This window comes from Cyphomyrmex costatus, unplaced genomic scaffold (assembly GCF_001594065.2).
Source record: "Cyphomyrmex costatus isolate MS0001 unplaced genomic scaffold, Ccosl1.0 scaffold105, whole genome shotgun sequence".
In the NCBI taxonomy this organism is placed as follows: Eukaryota; Metazoa; Arthropoda; class Insecta; order Hymenoptera; family Formicidae; genus Cyphomyrmex; species Cyphomyrmex costatus.
The window spans coordinates 500,046-520,251 of NW_017275008.1; the positions used below are offsets into that span (position 1 = coordinate 500,046).

At 37.5% G+C, this 20,206-nt stretch overlaps 2 protein-coding genes across 2 annotated transcripts; both read right to left on the minus strand.

The window, feature by feature from the left end:
• Positions 1-1,189: 1,189 nt before the first annotated feature.
• Positions 1,190-3,540, minus strand: LOC108774225 (uncharacterized). The gene is made up of 2 exons (XM_018540284.1): positions 3,187-3,540; positions 1,190-1,513 (listed from the first exon to the last, which is right to left on the minus strand). Exons 1-2 carry the CDS (start codon positions 3,538-3,540, stop codon positions 1,190-1,192), a joined length of 678 nt encoding a protein of 225 aa, XP_018395786.1.
• A 4,630-nt stretch (positions 3,541-8,170) lies between these two features.
• LOC108774160 (uncharacterized) lies at positions 8,171-13,953 on the minus strand. Its single transcript, XM_018540200.1, has 4 exons — positions 13,908-13,953; positions 10,101-10,384; positions 8,854-9,120; positions 8,171-8,578 (listed from the first exon to the last, which is right to left on the minus strand). Exons 1-4 carry the CDS (start codon positions 13,951-13,953, stop codon positions 8,171-8,173), a joined length of 1,005 nt encoding a protein of 334 aa, XP_018395702.1.
• Between the last annotated feature and the right edge of the window lie 6,253 nt (positions 13,954-20,206).

Here is a 20,206-nt window from a genome sequence, read left to right on the forward strand (position 1 = left end):
GTATCATCGATAAAACTAGCATTTTTGACGTTTTTGTTCCTGTCTAACTTGTTCATAATAATTTCAGGGAATGTAACCCATGTTCGATAAAAACGTGTACCTTGTTACCTTATTCAAAGGTATTACACGAGATTTCTTCAACACGTCTTTGTGGCAGTTGTGGCGCTGCTTTACAAAGTCCAAAGTACTTACCATGCGATAAAATTAGACTTTAAAAATATAAGAAAATATGAATATTTTATTTTATTTTCTATAGATTACACATTATCATACAGCGTTTCCTAAAATATCCTTTATATTAATATTTAATATTTATACAATGTTATTTCCCTTAAAAAAATAATATACCGTGTATGCTTTTTACTTATAGAGACATCTGTTACGATTCTCTTACAACAATGTAACATAGGATTTACGAGGATAGATATCGAAGAATAGTGTGAAAACAGATACAAACGTATTTAATAAATTATCGTTTTTATTGTGAAATTTTATATATAAAATTTATAAATAAGAGTTACTAAAAGTTTAAATAAATTATATAAATATATTACATCTATATCTTGTTGACTTATAAATATATAATACTGCGCAAAATAAAAATCGTCTTTTTTACATAAATAATGTCTTTTATAAATAAAAAAGAATCTATGAGTGATCACTTGTCACAAATATTCGACAAATACAATTGTCGTCGTGACTACTTATCACAAAATGCAATCGATTATCTTACAAGTTGATATCAATTACATGGTACTTTTTAATACAATTAATAAAAATACTATTGATCCGCGCGATAAATAAATAATTAATATACCAAATAAATAATTTGCTACATGTAAAAATAAATACTATGCGCCACACGTTTAATTGTGAGCTAAGGTAATAAATAGTTGCTTTAATAAATAATTTTGAGAAATTATCACGGACCGTAAAGCGAATTTGTAGTTTTCGCGGATTTCGCAATGATCGCCACATGACAAACGATTATTGTCAATAACTTCAAAGTTTACTGCATCGTCACGTAGTGACGTGATTTTATGATTACCAGTCACGGCAGGTGCTAAATCAATTTACATCAATGGTACACGCTGTCTGATAGTCTGATGTATCTTCTTGTGTCACGTTCCGATATGAGAATGATCGATGACCCGCTATCAATAATTAACAACCCCTACTTTCCTAATCTCTAATAATTAAATACGTGCCTCCAAGCGTGTAAGTAGTCTCGATATTTGAGAACTACGCCCCAGTCCCTGATGAGTCTTCGTGTTTCATCGATGGGGTTTCGCTCGGTATGGCTCATGATGCTTCGTTCTACACGTGTCGGCAGTCGTATGGTGGGCAAGGAGATAATGTTGCTTTCGACTTCGCATAACATCATTGTTAAGTACGATTGAGTCGCCTTGAGAGCTTGCCGAATTTGGGAGTTAGGCTCATCCTGGATCAATTCCTCGAACGCCACGGCAAATTTCTGCAGGTCCATGTGCAATTTTGGGAAATGATTAACAATCTGCAAAAAACAGTTATTACAGAATTATTACTTTATTTTAATGTTTAAACGTTTAAATATCGCGGAAACCGATTCATTTAAGTTTGCTCATTAATATTTATATGATTCGCTTCAAGATATTATTAAACTTTGACGTAAAGATAAGCGATTACGATAGCATCACTTTTTTTCTTGTCGAGGAACTGTTAATGTCAACTGTAAATATCGCTCCGTTAGAAATTATTCTATTACATCCATATAAATGTTTATGAATGTTTTGTGTAATACTAACTTTAGTGCTGTTTAAAGAATTGAAATAGAAAATCTGGCAAAAGTCTTCACAGAGTTATCTAAAGATCTAACAATAAGTATGTAAATTTGTGGCTATACTTTTCTGAGCGCAAATATAACCGCTTTACTCATTTTTTCATTCATACAGTTTAACGATTTATTCATTTATTACATTAAGCTTAAGAAAATTTATCGAAGCGAAAGTTCAATATAATTTAAAAAATAGTTTTTCTGATCACACAAATGTAAAACAGGAAGAAAATGTGTCAGAGGCATATTTTGAATGTACGCAAATGATAAAATTATTAGCCACGTTAATCAAAGGGGGAACTTGACGATCGGCGGAACCGAATTTCCGTTCGCGTTTTATCAGCGATTGCAACTTAATCACCGTGAGATGCTTAAGATCCCACTGCAAAATTCCCACCTTCCGAGGACGCGCAACTAATATCCCAACAAAATGCATCGCTGAGGATCAATGTTGCTGCAGTGCACGGGGCGTGGCAGAGAGAGAGAGAGAGAGAGAGAGAGAGGGGGGGGAAGGGGGCTGCGTGTGCCCGAATGCCGGCATCCGGGGAGTACCACGGGTCGCGATATCAGCCTTGCGTTATCAGTGTGCTCGCATCGAGGAGGCAGACGAGCGCGATTACGCAGCCGCACGACCCGGCGAACATGAGTGCACACGTACGGTCGCGTTGCGCGCGCACCGCATGAGAGACCGCGCTCGCTCCTGCTCGCCTGCTACTTTATAATAATTACCGTCTCATTAAAATTTGTTATTTAACGTTGCGTTAATCAATTGCAACCTGGTGGTCAGCCGGCTAGCCGGTCGCTGAAAACGCGACGGTGGCTTGTAACACTGCTCTCTCTTTCCCGCACACGCTCGTTATCCGTCTCTCCTCCGCGCGCGGTAGTATCTCGTACCGGATTGCTCTTTCATTTCTGCTACACGGTAACGACGGTTACAAACGATGAATATTAACGACCGAGAAGAAACTAACGGCCTGAGACATAATGTTGCCTGCGTTGACAATGAAGGAAGAACGGTTGTAGCCGAAGAAGCCAATGTAGCTAACAATGTTGCAATGAGAAGTATTATTGTAATGTTACATAAAGGATCCGCGAGAGAAAGAGAAGGAATCTCACGTAGAAATAAGATCTAATTTAGAAAAATTTATCTATAGAGCAACATCCAAAGAGGTGCTTCGCATTCTGCAATCGCAACATCTCTTGGGCAAAATAATGGCCAATTGGCGGGCCCAATTGATGTCACGTATTTATGTTAAGAGTTGCTGATGGCTGGATAAACCGTTGGAAACTCTTAATAACGGCAAAATCTAAGTTGTGGTCCGAAACACGTGCGATGTAATGAGCAACAATGTTAATTGAATGATTGTACTCACCATTGGAGTACTAGCGTCAGTTAGTTTTCTTATAAGATTCACATCCTTCTTGCCGGGTACCCAATTAGGTATGTACTGGTAGTCGTCGACGCCGATCCTAACTCTCTCATAGAGGTATTCGTAATCTCGATTCAAGTAGTCGTTCATCGTCAGCTGATGTTGCAGCCTAAGATTCTCCAGACTGGTCTTCATTTCCTCCTCGAGATTTTTTGAAGGAACGGCTTGCATATCGAGTTCTCCACACGGTAGATGCCACGTCGGTATCGACCCGGATATCCTCTTTGAAACTTGTGGCGGAGCCGCGAAAGCAACGGCCAAGATAGATGAGATTAGACTAACTCTCTCGAGGAACATGTTTGAATTTATATTGTCGTGAAATTTCTGCTATTATTTTTTACAGTTCAATACAGCGATCTCGTCGAATCGGCTTAGAACAATGATAACGATAAGGCACTGAACGATATTCTCGATCGACGTGAGATCGTGAACTGAGATTGTCAAACTCTCGTGCTTCCTCCTTATATATGGGATTGTGTAAACAATCGTACATACGCACGCATGTTCGACGTCTCGTACGGAAACGGTGGGGTTGCAGCTAAGGTTTTGTCCACGTTTTTTTTTATTGTATCGCCGATAGAACCCCGAGAAATTGTGGACAAGTCTCTTTGATTGAATCAACGATGCCTTTTTTTTTTTTAAACGTTTTCCGGTTAAGATATCGCCGATAAGTGATATGATTTAAACCTTTGATATGTAACGCGATTGATTGTATAGCGTTCTTTTTACCAATAATTTATTTTAATTAATAAAATTATTGTGAAATCTCACATACGTTTTATAATATTTACATCGATAATTAGAATAAATAATAATTATAGTTTATATATATATATATATGTATACTTTATTTTATAGTTTGTTATTCTATAAACGCATACATATATTAATGAGTTTACATTCATCACAAATCTCTTGTCGTGTAACTATTCAAATTTATCTAAATGACGTGTTCACTTAGCAGTAATAATTCCTATTGGCAATGCTTCGTACATCTCGCCTACATGTGTATATAGATATTCCTCGAAAATCTTACGAACGGTACCTGCAATGTCGTCACGCATTTATGGCGTCTGCCTCGAAAGTACGTGCAACTCTGTCAGAAATCTCTCGGATACCGTGCGCACTATTCAGATGCAAACATCGGTGTGTTTGCATTATGAATCAATTGGGAAAGCCATGTCGTCAAACGAATTATTAGAGATCCGCAATCGAAATTTCGTCATACTTAAAACAGTATTATATCTATTTGTACTAAGTTTAATGATTATTATTGGAAAAAGGTTCGTTCAGCTATAATTGGAATCGAAAAGAATGAGGTTGAAAAATATTTATAATAAGAGGTATCGGCTTTTACGTTTATTGCAATTGCTATTTTTATCACACAATATGTGATTTCGAAAAATTCAATGTATGTAATAATACATAATTGAAAAATAAATAATTATATGTGGTAAACAATTTATAATATTCAAATATCAAATTTAAACAATTTATAATTACTGTATATATAGCATTCTTATTTGCTAATTTATTTTTGTATTGCAAGCTTTTAATAAAAAAAATATATACGTATAACGTATAAAAATTTAAACAATTGTATTTGCACACGAACAATAAAAAAATTCTCTGTATTTTTTTTTATAAATATGTGATAACAGTACATTTAACAGTGTCATTAGAAGTAAAATAATTTCTATACAGTTTCGTACTTTTACGTATGCAAACGATTTTGTTCTGTTGACCCATAAGTAATTTTGACGTCAGAAGAGGTCAATTCTTTACCATTAAGACACGAAGAAGGAGATGGTGACAAAAACTTATGAATGAAGTAGACGTAATGAACGTACGTCGATGCGTACGTTGATGTGTTTGTTGTACCAAGGGATATACCATAAAAGGCGATACTATAATTAGATTCTCTGAATTCACCGAACTAAGATTAGAGATCTTCTCACGTCCGATTAAGTAGCGATGCATCGTGACGTGTTATTTCGCGAGAGTATATCATGAACAAAGGAAAACAAATAATGACCGTATTCAAACGCAGAAGCGTATCATATGCATTGGCGCAATTTCACCAAAGTTTGTTGGAATAATTTCGGTACACTTGAATACATTGAAATTAATTAAATCATGCTTAAAGCTTTAATAAATTATTTCATGGTTATAGCATTTACATATAAAGTAGCTACAAATATTGTGCGTATGATCGATTTAAAAGGATACGTACGAAAAAGAAGCAGACATAACTGTTTTTAATGATAAAAAAAAAACAACACACAGATGTATGTATTAATAAACTGCAATTGAATATTAAATGTTATTGTTTAAATTATGATAAAACGTTTGAATCCATGCATGCATATTATTTGCAAATATATTTATTTATAAATAGAATGAATTGAATTAACAGACAGGTACTTTAGCTTTTTACATAACGAACAATTTATTAATGCAGCAGCATCGGATAGTTAAATTACAGCAAATAAATTTATCCTTTATAAACGCAAAATGCGGTGTAGAGCAATTACAACCTATCTACTCTTCGTGTACTCCTATTACAACGTTTGATGCGTCTGGAAAATCCTGTTCATAATGAAACTGCACTATGATGTTGGCCTAATCGTTTTACTTATAGAAAAGTAGTAAATTAAATACAAAATAATTTTAAATTTATAAATTAAGTACATATAAATTAAGTACGATTTTAAAGTTTCCAGTAAAAAAAAATTGCTTACGCAAGTAATTGTTAAATAAGTAAAAAAATTCGATAGAGTGATATTCATGATTATTACAATTACGCTTTTATTGTCTTTAAAATAAAATATATAGCTAAATGTATCTTTAAATAAATGTTATAAATAAAGATAATTATTTCACTATATACGAAAGCGACAACAAAGTAGCATTGCGATATAGCAATATTTATAACATGTACATAAATATGTAATGGCAGTTACAAAAAAACTAATGTCGCTATGCATTATTTAATTGCTTATCTAATCAATCGCTTAAAATATTGCTGCGATGAGTCATGTTTATTGCATTTTAAATAGCACATTCTTATCTACATTATTTCCATCGAAATGCTATGCAGTATTCTTCATGCATTCCTGATACTTCCGGTTGAATGTTCATGTAAAACGAACGATTTACAACATGAAATTAAACTAGTACGTGGATTATAAAGGATTATATCTCTGTCATCAAACTTCAGTTCGATACAAACATTGAATTTATTCGAGATGATCACATATAAGTAAGGACATGACAATAAATAGTATATGCAATGGTAACGTGATACAATAAATAGAACAGAACACTATGCATATACGTCCGAATAAATATTCTGTGTATTGTATAAAATGCATTTAAGACCTTAAATTTAAGTGCGCGTCTATACGAACAATTTTGCATTCGCGTCGTGTGCATACATAGTACAAAAAATATGCGAAACGCTAAGTTATGAACGTAACTTAAGTACTGCTTTATTAATAAAATATCGGATTTTCCACGATATATATATAAATATATATTTTAATCTATCGGAAAAAGGACGCGTCACGTCGTTATGTGCTGATATACGCGTATAATTAGCACTCGTACGATTCTCATTAAAACTACAAGTCCCTTATCGATTAGTACACTTGCGTGTAATCGGAAGAAACCATATAAAAAAATCATCGAACTTTGTCTCCGCTAAAACGCTTCTGACGTCGTATAACGCGCTTATACAACGCAGTGACGGACTAACTATATAATAGATAAAAAAAAAAGATTATCGTGTCTTCTCACGACAAGGCGAGATTCTTCGGCACAACACACCGGAAAAAGGAGAAGAGAATCATCTACGTCTACATCTATGGTACGCGTCAGACGCACGATACCTATCTATGTAAGTGTATATGTATGTGCATATGCGCCTATATATGTATAAACGTAGGAACTCTGTACGTCCGCGTACGCTCGGGATATCACAGCTAAACGACATGTAAGTTTTCGCGCGTCATCCGCTTAAAGCTAGAATAAATAAGTTTTTTCACGAGCCGCCTAAACTCGTTGTCGATCCTTTCGCGATACTATCGTCACCTGCGCGTATCGCAGACTCCGTCGATTTAATCGAATCAACTTTAAATCCGTGTTAACAAGCCGCCTCGATCGCGAGCGTGATCTATGCTGGCATATCGATCTATGTACTCGAATATCGGGATGCAAGACGATCAATCTCAAACGTGCAAAGTACGTCTGCGAATATATATGTACTTCCCTCGGTACTTCATTTCTTTCTCTCTCGCTCTCTTCTCAATACGCATTTTCCATAATGTACTGTTCTTTCGTTGAATCTCAGATTGTTGAATGCCTGAGAATGAAAATGGGATTTTTACATTCCTCTTACATACACACGATAAGATTATGTGTTTCAGGTGCGCTTAGTAACGGCGGCTGTAATCCATTGGACCGATATTTTTGGCGAGTCTAATCGATTTGAATGTGTGCGCCGAGTACTTCGAAACATTATTATCAACAATTATGGTCTATGCTCGGCATGTATGTTATTAGATATAATACTGTTCTGAAGTAGATCTTTTAATACTGGTCTCTAGTACGCAGCCGTTATCGATAAGATACTTCTATTATCATCCAATAATGTTTGAACCAAAATTATTGGATTGAATAGTTTTTGTTTTTTTTTACGGCTGTTGAGATACATAATCTTACAATTAGTACAATAGTACGATTTTGTTGGCAAATCTGCGGAAAAACGAGTAAAACTATTGAAGTGAACATGATTGTGATAATGGAATAAATATAAAAGTTATGTTAGTGTGAAATAGTATACGATTCGACGCTGTATAGAGCAGTGTCTTTAAATTATCAGCAGATCTCGTCGAAGCGCAAACTTCTTCAGGTTCAACACGTCGGTCTATGTTCGTAACGTAGGTCCTTTTTGCTTCTTCATCAGTCTGTTCCTTTGAGATCCCTTCCGCAGATTCTGACGCAAAGAATTATTTCGACCAGGTTTCCTTGTCGGTTTATGTTTCCTCATTCCTTTGCCCTTCAACCACTTTTTAGGCATATTCGGCGTAAAAGTTAAAGGCGTTTTTTTAATATTATGGTCGCAAGTGTTGTCAGTGGTGGCGTTGCGGAAAACTTTTATCCAATCTTTCAGAAAAGTATGATAAAGCTTTAACACGCCCCAATCTTGAATCAACATTACAGTCAGATCGCCCTCTTTGGCCCAATGCAAATTGTCCGTTATGATGAATGCGTCGTTTAAACCAGAAGTTCTTAATTCTAGGTTTATCATAGCGGCTTCGACTTCACACAGCAACTGCAATCATACACAAACGTGAAGTGTTACTTTTACATATTTGTACTTTCACTTAAAAGGTTGATATTCCTTGCCGTATCCGCCCCCAATAAGTTTTATGACAATTTGACCTAAGATAGCAGGTTTGTGTAATAAAGTATTTCTAGTTTTATATCTTGCTGATAAACGGTTAGTTTGATTTACGAGTAATTCTATAAAAACGTGATATAAATACATTTCAATTAATCGGTGCATGTAAATATATATATAGATCTTGTTAGAAGCAAATGGCTTACCCTAAGAACTTGATTATGCGCTTTGTCGATAATCCTAGTCCGCCTCTTAATGATGCTGCGAGTGACATCGATGTTAGAGTCAAGACGATATTCTTTAAGAAGGTGAAACGTAAACGAGAACCTTTGAAGCGCATCGTATAGACGTGGAAGAGCACGCTCAGCTTTCTTTCCCCTTTCCAAACACCAAAGTTCCGTGTGATACCACTCGAGCTGCCTTTTAGGCAACCAATTCATTTTATACTGCTCTTTCAGCAGCACTCTGTATACCTGTGTAACAGAAAATACAATGTAACCTTTCGAGTCGTAGTTAAATGATCGGGTCACAATTTAATATGATTAAATCGTTTTTTTTTTTTAATTTTTTCTGATCCTTACATAGAATTTTATTTTATTGAACATTTGTAGTCGTACCACATACGCATAATTTATTTGTACTTGATTATGAGTATCATTGAGTATAAAATTTATGACTACACAAATCTCATTCAACTTATACCGTTATGCCGCATAAATTCAGACGTAAATTACAAATGACTGTCGTACATTTATGAATTATTTAATGAATTATCTGTGGCGTAATGTACATTTGCGGGCATATATAAGCGATCTTGTTTGTTTATACAGTCCAGTACTACGTTCAGTGTGTTATCAAAAACCGTAATATCACAAATCTGTCTCGGAATGCAGCCATGCGTGTCCGGAGTAAGGCTTCAAAGAGTGATAAAGGTCGATAAACAAAATATATCGCTCTATCCAAGCGATCGTGATCGGTGCGCGGGATAAACTCGATCTTACGCTCTCTAGTAGACCAAACAATAACATTTATCATCTCGTTACAGCCACGTTATAAACAAGTAAAGCCTCTTATGTAAATGTACCCGCTTATCTTCATCTCGTGAGGAGTGCGTTTAATAACATTTCGCGATAATGACATTTTTTTAATATCGAGCGTAACGACGCGTTCGCTCCGCAACGCGACGGAAGCGATTTGTCATCGAATCTGCGAGACGTCTAGAACGCGCGCGCGCCGCGGGACTGTTGGAAAAAGTGATTATGCTGGATGTGCGTGGCAATCGTAACCAATGCAAATTGCCGGCGGAAAATAGGACTGTGGCACTATAGCGATGAGTGCGCGCACGTGCGAGTCCCCCTTGAGCGAGGCACTGCGCCCACGCGGTTTTACCCCGACACCGCGCTGCAATTAATTACAGAATCGCGGTCGCGAGTAGAGCGCTCTCGTCTCTCACCTTCGAGTAAACTATGCGCACGTCCTTGAAAGTCTTGTTGAAGTGATTCTGCGCGACTCGCAATTGCGTTCGCACCCTCTTCATAATGTTGTTCGAGTCGCTGGAGTTGTGCATCCTTCGCGAGGCCGCCAATCGGGTGCCACAAGGATGCTGAAACCAGGGTTCTATGTCACTGGAGTTCGGCACAAATTGCAGATCGTTCGCGGACGTTCCCGACGCCGAGTTCAGCCACGAAGTCAGGAAGAAGGCAAAACTCGTGAGAGTAATCGTTTGTGCCACTGAGTCTGTAAAGTAAAATAAGAACTGTCGTCAGAAAAGTATTGGAAACTATTTCAGAGTAATTGAATGGAAATTAAGCTAATGCAACTATTTTGCGTTTTTTCATTGTTTCTGCAAAAATATTCCATCGTATCGTATTGATTTTAATATAAACTTGAGGATCGCGTAAAGTTCAATTTTCAAAAAGTGGCACATTCATTGCATAATTACATTCTTTGTTGTAAATTTATAGATACGATGTTAACAAATATTTGCAAAATAGTTGCAATAATTACATTTATGTATTAAAATTTCAGATGAAATTTACATTTATATTCAAGTTCATAACTCAGGCGATTGTATCGCGATTAGGCTTAATAAAGTCAACAACGGCGAAAGATCGTGCGCTATTTTACACGTAAGAGTAACAAAAGGGAAAGGGAAAGATGAAGTCCTTCCGACTTTCACACTCGGCGTACCTACACGGATACGTAGGTACCTCCATTGCACCTACGCACCAATTTAACAGCGACCAATCGTCGCCCCCGCAGTAGGAAATGGGTTGCAAATCGAAGAATCAAGATTTATTGCACAATTAAACGTCATAGCTTACAACTTTCCTTGTGATTCCACACTGCAAACTTATCCCAGGGACGGACCTTTCAAAACTTTTTCTCACGTAATTTACGACGTTTGACAGCGAAAATACATATCATAATGATACACTTCCTACAAAATTTTCAGACAATAAGTTCTATCAAAAGCAGGAAAAAATTTAATCAATTTGCAATTCAAGAGAAAAAAGTATAATTTATTTTCCGTTAGGATTCGAATGGCGTCGGTATCGCATAATATTTAGCAACACATCATACAGCAAACACATCGTATCGAATCAATTCTCGATCAATAGCATTCAGCGGCCGTGAAGTCTAGCATGGATATACTTGGTAGTGCTGTAAAGACCGACAAAGACTTCATGGACCACTATGTGGGCAATTAACGCGCGTTGATAGTTCGTGCGTGCCGCACAGAAAACCACGTGCAAATTCATTCGTAGCGACGGCGCGAGCGCTCTCAGGTGCGAGCCGTAATGGCAATTCGATACGATAGTTCATACAATTCGCACATCGGTCACGCGTGGACTTACGTGCGTGGCACCGGTCATCCTGCGACGAAAGCGCACGCGCGCTACGTGATCTCTAATGACCGCTTAAGATGTCACACAATTTTGTCGTGCTCTTTTTATTTCTATTTTGTGTCATTCAAAAATAAAACGATAGTAAAGATAAGATAACAAATTTACACTAGATTTCATTATTACTGGATATATTACACGTATATATTTCTTAAAATAGAAAGAATATACAGGACTCTTAGTATTAAATAATTTATAATGAAATAAAAAGGCAACTATAAGTGTGATCTAATAGACCATTTAATATTACATTATAAATTAAAATAAATTAAAATTCACACTAAAAATTACACGCACGCAATCAAATTAAAATGTATAACATATCGGAAGTCAAAAAACATAACGTTTCGGCTGCATATTCGAGCCCTCCTCAGATGTACATACAAATATTAATTAACGCAATGGAGTTATGGACGGTTATGTTTAAAGAAAGTTGAGTATTTCCGCAGAGAGAACAAAATAGCTCATCAAGCGATTGGATGATCGTTTGTGATGTATCCCTGTGGTTCTAATGAGGACACAAAATTACGTTTCTAAAAAATATTATATTATGACAAGAGCAATTGCTCCTCTGACAAAAAACTCACCCTCAAGTGCAGAAAATCGAAAAAATCCATGTCGTTAAAACAGTTATTTACTTACAAAATCGGTAAAAAATCATTATTTTGTTTTCACATTGCAAATGCAAGTCGTCCGAAATATAAAAATCTTTATAACCGTCAAACTAACTCGACGTACGAAATTATAATGCTTAAGATTTTGGTAATGCAAAGTCATATATTGTTTATAATAGGAATATATGATCCATGTAGACCCTCTGTGTCCGTCTGTAGGTTAAGACTGTTTTACTGTTTTTTTAATGTTGAGCATCTCTGAGACAATACGTTTACTGTAACACGGTTCTTCATCTAAAATTTGTACATTATTCCAATCGAAATCATGTCCTTGTTGCAATCTGTGATCTGTTATTACCGATTTAGAGCTCGTATTCCATCTAATGTGATTACGGTGTTCTGCAATTCGTGTTTTTAATTTTCTTCCTGTTTGTCCCACATAAGACGCATCACAGTCATTATAATTTATTTTATATACTACATTAGACTTAGACAAAGAAACTAGTGGATCCTTATGCACCTTAATATATTTTCTTAGTTTGTTAGAACTAAAATATGCCACCTTGATATTGTTTTTGTTAAATTGTTTGAATTTTTCTGTAAGTCTCGGTACATATGGTACTGTAAACCATGAAGGAAGTTCTGATGATTCTTTCTTATTATTGTCATTTAAAACATTGCTATTCTTTGAACTATCGTGTGCAATATCCTTGATTCTGTTATTGATGCAATCAAAAATTAATCTCACAGGGTAATCGTTTTCAATTAAAATTTTTATAATAAAAATTAAATTGTTATTATGGAAAATTGGATCTGATAATATTAGCGCTCTGTCTACTAAACTCATGATTATGCCTTTCTTTTGCGATAATGGATGGTTTGAATAAAAATTAAGAAATCTGCCCGAAAAAGTGGGTTTTTGGTACCAATTGAAAATTAAGTTATTCTCTTTAATGATGATCGAAATGTCAAGAAAATTTAAAGAATTTGTTCCGATCTCTAACGTAAATTGTAACCGCGGATGAAAAGAATTAAAAGATTTAAAAAAGATGTACTTCTTAAGATGAAAAAAGTTACAATATTTGTGCAGTGTATTTTATAATAAAAAGGATGCACATATATTATATCCAGATTACTTGTGAGTTTTATTTAGATAATTTTTTTATATTACATTTATGAAAGTAATATAAAAAATTTTTAGAACCCGGATTGAAAATTATTTTAATAAGAAATAGATATATCAACTTTAATAAACTGTTTTTTATGTATATACATATAATTTTTATTTTTATACGGAACGTGTATAAATTTCTAGTTTAATTCACTTTTTGCTACTAATAGGTACACCTGACATCCTTAATAAATAAATCAACATTTCTCTTCGGCACAACGTATTAAAAAAATCTTGATGTTTTTACTGACGCGAATACAATTGTAATTATCTTTCGTAATTTCTCTGTTTATTTCCTTCGAGTAGACAATTATCAGATGATAAATAATCATCGATTGAGAGGAAATCTTTTCGTAATTAATTATCTTACTGCAGACATATTTTACAGCGCCAATGAAACGAGAGTACGTAAATTCGAGAACTCGCTCGTCGTAATTTCTATGCGCGAGGCGATATCTAACAGATCTGCGGGCGACGTAACAATAAGTCCCAATTCGATTAACCCTTTAGCGCGAAACAGAGTGGAGGAAGCCAGTTGCGTGGCTATGTGTATCTTATCATAAACTCACGCCTCCTCTTCTCTCGGAGTTGCCCGAAGCCAGCAGTTTCAGGCATCCTGTAAGCGTCGGCTACGCTGTCGCGTGGGTGTATGGTAAAGGTGCACCTAATATTATATACTCTCTAACGACCATCGCCTCCAACTATATCAATTTACGTCCTTACCTACCGGTTACCCATTTCCTGCGTGCATTATCTCGTGTCTAATTGTAAGGGTGGACAGCGATAAAGTACCTTTATCCGCGAAAGCCGCGAAGTTACCCGTTTTTGACAGGCTACGATTTAATTTCGCTGTACTGTGACATATCAATAAAACAATTATGCGCTGGGAAACTTATGTTATACACGAGGTATAGAGGGAAGTCGCCTATATCACACCTCTCTAACGTTTAAACAAAATTGTAACAAAAGTGCTGAAGAGATCAGAATATTTCTGTACTTGCATTAAACTTTGGTTCATTGGCAATAAAATAAAACGATACTTTTGCGAAAATAAACATTAAATTATTGTTTAAATTAGATTTTGAGAAAAAGTAGCTTTCGGTACGATTTAGAGACCGGGTCGTTAAATGGTACCACCTGGTTTCTAAATCGTACTTCTAATCTAACAAACGAACTGACATTGCTTATTGTCATTTTGACATTAAAATAACATCTTTAACGTCAAAATGACAGTAAATATAAACATCAGTTTGTGCATTAGATCCTGCATACACAGGCTGCATTCCGTTATTCACCTGCTATAACCTATACATATAACTTGGAACTGTGGAAAAATGTTAATTTTTCCGAAAATTAATTAATCCTTTATCCTCCGAAATTAATTTTTTATTATACGAAGGTTATTTAATATTTTGATTTCTTCCCGATTGAAATCATGATCATGATTTAAACGATGATTAGAAATTAATCTTTAACTTTCTATTAAACGTTTGGTTTTTTAACTCTATGTACAAAAGAATCTAATTCTGATATACACTGATGATGACCCGATAGAAACGTTTGTAACTTTTGTATTTTGTTTATATTAAAGAACATCTTTTACATCCTAGCTTAGACTCCGTAGTCTATTTAATTTCTATTTCTTTCAATTATTGAGTCTCAGAATTATAATTGATTAATACATTATAAAAATGCAACAAAGTTCCGTGGAGAGTACAAGACATTTTTTGTGGTATAATATCCCTGTAATCGCGGCCTACCACCTATGGGTTACTAAATCGCACGCAATAACCACGTTATTCCTATAGGGTTTCACCACATGCAATTATTTGAGCAGGTGCCTCATTTCATCCTTACGGTGCACTCTCATTACACGCGATAATGTCGATTCAAAACGCATTTCAGAACGAAACGTCCATCATTCGTACGGGGGAATTATCCCAAAATATACTTCTTTTCAACCATATACGTATTCCGGACAGTGTCGTGTCGACGCGGTAGTTGCCTCCGCGGGTTTAATGCATGCCTTCCTCCTCTCTCGATAGGCACTGCCAAGGTGGAATCGCGGGGCTATTCTCGCGGTGGATTCCCCGGATGCCAGTAGTCGGACGATCGGTCGGCCCTCCGGTGATTTGGCGAAAAGGGGCGGGGAACCGAAGGGGGGGGCGCGAGGAGGGGCAGTGCTCTTTTTTCCGCGGCACAGGACGAAGATTGTTGGTTTTGCACAGCACCGGTACCGCGGCGGTGGTGAATGCCCCAAGGCGGCAAAAGGCGGTTGCTGCTTTCTGGGAACGGGTCGGAGTCCCGGCCGCACCGGGAGCGGTGATTGCGTGGTGATTAGCCTCCACCTTCGCCTCTTTGGACCGACGAGTGGAAAGACGGAAAGGAGAAAAGGAGCGAGAGAGAGAGCGCAGGCGAGAGGGAGCGTACCGCACGAGCGGAAAGAGACGCGAATCGTATACCAGGAGAAAGAGCGCAATATCATCGTCGTGCGGGCGAGTGTGGGAGCGAGGTGCCCGATACGAGCCCATTCGGGCCTCATGGCTTCGCGGATCTCATATCGGGGAGCGAGAGCGTCGACGTGCGTTCAAAAGTGCACGCACGCATATAGAGATAAAGTGCGTATAGCGAGAAAAGGGTAGATAATAGAAGATCGCGATTCGCGTGTCGTTGCTATATAAAGACATGTATTATTTTATGGAGAAACCGAACAAGTAATGTCTGAAGATAGTACACGTACTAGTCAACAAGGTATTATTTCTTATCGATTGCGAAACACTAAAGTAAATATCACACACGAAAGCGTCCGGAGATACACGCTTCACATTAATACTGCCTGCATAATTTCCTTCTACAAATTATACGCACGTATGGAAAATTAAACTACAAATCGCCCTTTTACACGTATAAACGTAACAAAAATTCCGCAAGAGAACGTTAGTCGATATTATGCCCGTATCACACTAGCGATTGGAGATTGCGTCTGCGTTCGCGTTTGCGTCTTTTAAGGACGACTGTATACCAACGCCGATTAACTTAATCGGCGATTAGTACATTGGAACTGACCAATTGCATTTATCATTTAGTTTTGACGACAGACGCGATCGGTCAATTCCAATGGACTAATCATCGATTAAGTTAATCGGCGTTCAATCGGCGTTGGTAACAGTCGCCCTTAACGCAAAATCAAAAACCAAGCTGCTGGCCAGACGCGACTATCCAATCGCTAGGGTGATACGGGCATTAGACGATGCGTCTTTAAATATCCAGAGGGACGCCGTGCAAAACGACACGCGACTGACGACGGATATATATATATATATATGCTTTATTATGAAAAACGTTCGCCTTTCATTATTGCAACGTCATTCATAGAGGTATGTGGGACGCGCGTATAGTCGCATCTCTTTCTGCACCTTCTCGAGTAGCGTACGTATACGTACGCGCTAACAACCGTGTACGCGTAAGTCGTGTTTATACGCCGCGCCGAGGAAATGCTACTCCAATCGGCACCTACAGCGGGAGTATCGCGCGCGCGCGCACACACACACACACACGGGTGAACGTACGGTACGAGCACTATAGAGAAAAGATAGATTATGCGTAGCTCGCAACATTTGATACGGTATGCGCATAAGGGATCGTCGGGAGTAGTCTGCAGAGGCGTCAGGTTTCTTCCTCACTCGGAGTTCTGAATCGGGGCGATGATTAAAAAAGTCGAGGAGAAATAAGAACCGCTCTCCGAGAGAGTGTACACCCGGACTTCTTAATTACGGCACGTAAATTGAGTTAACGCATCAACACAAGCGCGGCGCGGTGAACGCCACTTTTATGATACGTGTATTTACCGAACGTATAAATGCCATTATATATGAAACATATAAACGTAATTAACATCGAGATCGCCGTTCATATCGTTCTTCTCTCGTTTGTAGATTATTAATCAGCGCAGTAAAACTGAAACGAACGATTGGATCACTTGTGACACATTAAAGGGGGGGGGAGGCGCGTTATCTAAACCCTTGATCTCTCTATACTTAGACCGGTTTTTCTAGCGAGTCTTCGACCGTATGCGTGCGGTCGCCGCAGCTTCCCGCATATTATTCAGCGATTTCGCTGAATATGAATCACATAGGCAGGCACAGGGTGCGTCAGTTCGACGATCGTCCGGCAGACACGCATAAGACCCTGACTTCCTTCCTGCAGCCGGTCGCGCAGTCTCCTTCTCTCCGCGGACGGGGCTTTGATTTACGAGGTACGCGGGAAAACTCGAGGCTGGCCCATGCTTTCGCACAGCGGCCGCAGTCTCCGCCGCCAATGGGTCCCGACCTCACGGATGCACCAGACAGATTAGCGGGGCGCGCAGAGATTTGCATTTTGTCTGGTCGGACTACTACTAGGCGCATTGGATAGTCCTCTCCGCCGGTGAGGGCGACCCCACCCATAAAATACCGCTGAAGGGTTTTAAGAGTTTGCCGGTGAGTCGCGCGTTAACATCCATCCTTTACCTCCTCTCGCCAATTCCGCCTTCGCGTGCTCCTTTTGTTCTCTCTTCCTCCGGCATTTAGCCCCGTCCTCCTTTCTCTCCCCTCCCTCCGCGTACTTCTTTGGTCTACCTGCCGCGTCGCCGACGCATCGAATTATCGAAGATGTCTCTACGCTGACGCGTCGTAAAGTGTCTGGCTTGCAATACGCGAGCGCGAGGCGCCTTACGGTGCGTTACGACGATATGGATCACTGATGTCATACTGACGTCACCCGTCGTTTATATCCAGAGGTGACAACCTACCGTTGGCATCGGTGCGCGGTGCAAGAATCGATCTGAAACGACGTTCTGCCAACCGCGATGTAGAAAAGAAGACGGGGCAGGGGGAGGGGGGGAGGGGAGAAAGCGCGCAGGAATGCACGCGGTCAGTTATACTACGGCATTCAATGTCATCGTCGATTACGTTATCTCGATTCTTCGGCTGGTGATAGGCCGCACACGCGTGTGCACACGTGCGTAAGAAAACGCCCGCGGAGGCCGCGATTGTGTATATATACGTTAATCGTATCGTCTGATGGAAGCGCGACCGTTTCTTCGTTTCTCTCTCTGTCTCTCTCTCTCTCTCTCTCTCTCTCTCTCTCTCTCTCTCTCTCTCTCTCTCTATCTCTCTCTCTCTCTCTTCCTTTTTCTTCTTCCTTTCCTTCGACCGATGGCGAAGATTACGTAAGTCACCCGGTTTTTTTGCTGCGCCAGAGAACGGAGAATATCTGCCGTTAAATGACTTCTTGCGCGTTAGTTCGTTGCAAGAGATATTTGTTTTCAAGAAGTACGAGGGACCGCCATTTTATACACTTTTACGTTTAATTCCATGAGTCCTCTCTGATAAATTAGACGTAATTTCGTGATAATATTGGTAGCAATAACGATATTAATTAATACACAACGTATTTTTCAAGAGTAGGAACTTCAGACGTATTCTTTTATAAATCTTGATTTCCTTCCAACTTTTTTTTTTGACGTTATCGTATAATTAATCGTATCAGAACGATACAATACTTTTTTTTTTTTCGAACGGAAGCCAGTATAAGTACGGTTGGGTTAATTATCTTATCGCATTTACGACGATGTATAATGTTTGACCAGATCGATATGCGTTTACATCCGGAGATAATTCATCTTGATCCAGACTTAATAACAGTTTGTAAGGCATGCGTGGACGTTCGAGAGAAAGCTCGATGCTGAATTATATTGTTAACTGAGACAGTAGGAGGATCTCGCGGAAGAAAACGTTGTAAGTAATCATGTAGTTATTCCGGAGCACTAACGCGCGCGGCCGAGAGAAAGAGATATAATTACAATCTCACAATGATCCGGTATTATCATACACGAATACGATGTTCCGAAACTTGTGGCTCCAATTTCAAGTGTAGGCTTTTTGTAAATTTCAAATTAATTTTTCGTTAAAGAAGATGTATATAAAAGGAGACAAATTGTTGTGAACACTTTATAGTATTCAAAATCGAATTTTTTCTACATAGTCTCAATATAAAAAATTTTAGAAAATATTAGAAGGTTAAAATTTGAAGTAAGTCGGTAATTATTTCTCTTTAGAAATTAATCTGATTTTTATAATGTAATGTAATGTTTAGTATATATCGTTAATTAATAATTGACTAATTAGAAGTTTTTCAATTTGTTCCAAATTTCATATACAGTTAATAATTATGATTTACTATAAAACAAAAGTTTTTATCTCTTTAATTAGTTTATATTATACCTATATATTCTTTCAATAAAATAATCATATTCTCTTCTACTACAACTTTCGTTGCTTTTATAGAGAATAGAAGTCATTTATATTAATGAACTAACGTAAATCTATGACATTAATGGCAGTAAGATATATTATGCTAGGAATTGAGATTATCACTTCAATGCAAATGATATAATACGATAAAATCGTTGCAATTAATAATGAGCATGCATTATTCATTGTGTGCATTCTTATCAGTCAAAATAGTTTCCAGGTGCGACATTTTCTTACAAAACTATTAGAAATATGTAAGAAAGTTTAATTTACGTTCCACATTTTTGACATTTTTAATATCAAAATGATAGCCAATTAGTTTGCTAGCTGAGTAATAACAGATATTTAAAAGAACAAACTCTGCAGTGTTATTTCATTTTATTAAATATCGAAAAGACTCTGCTCTAAAAAATATACATCGGTTGTTTAGTAGAATGTTAATGTTTTCTAAAATTTAGTTATAAAAAGATATGCAGCTATTGTTGATGCGTTTCCAAAGCGTACGTCTTAAAGTTTGAATCAGACAGATTGATGGCCATATTGTACCTATTAATTATTATTTTTAATATTTAATA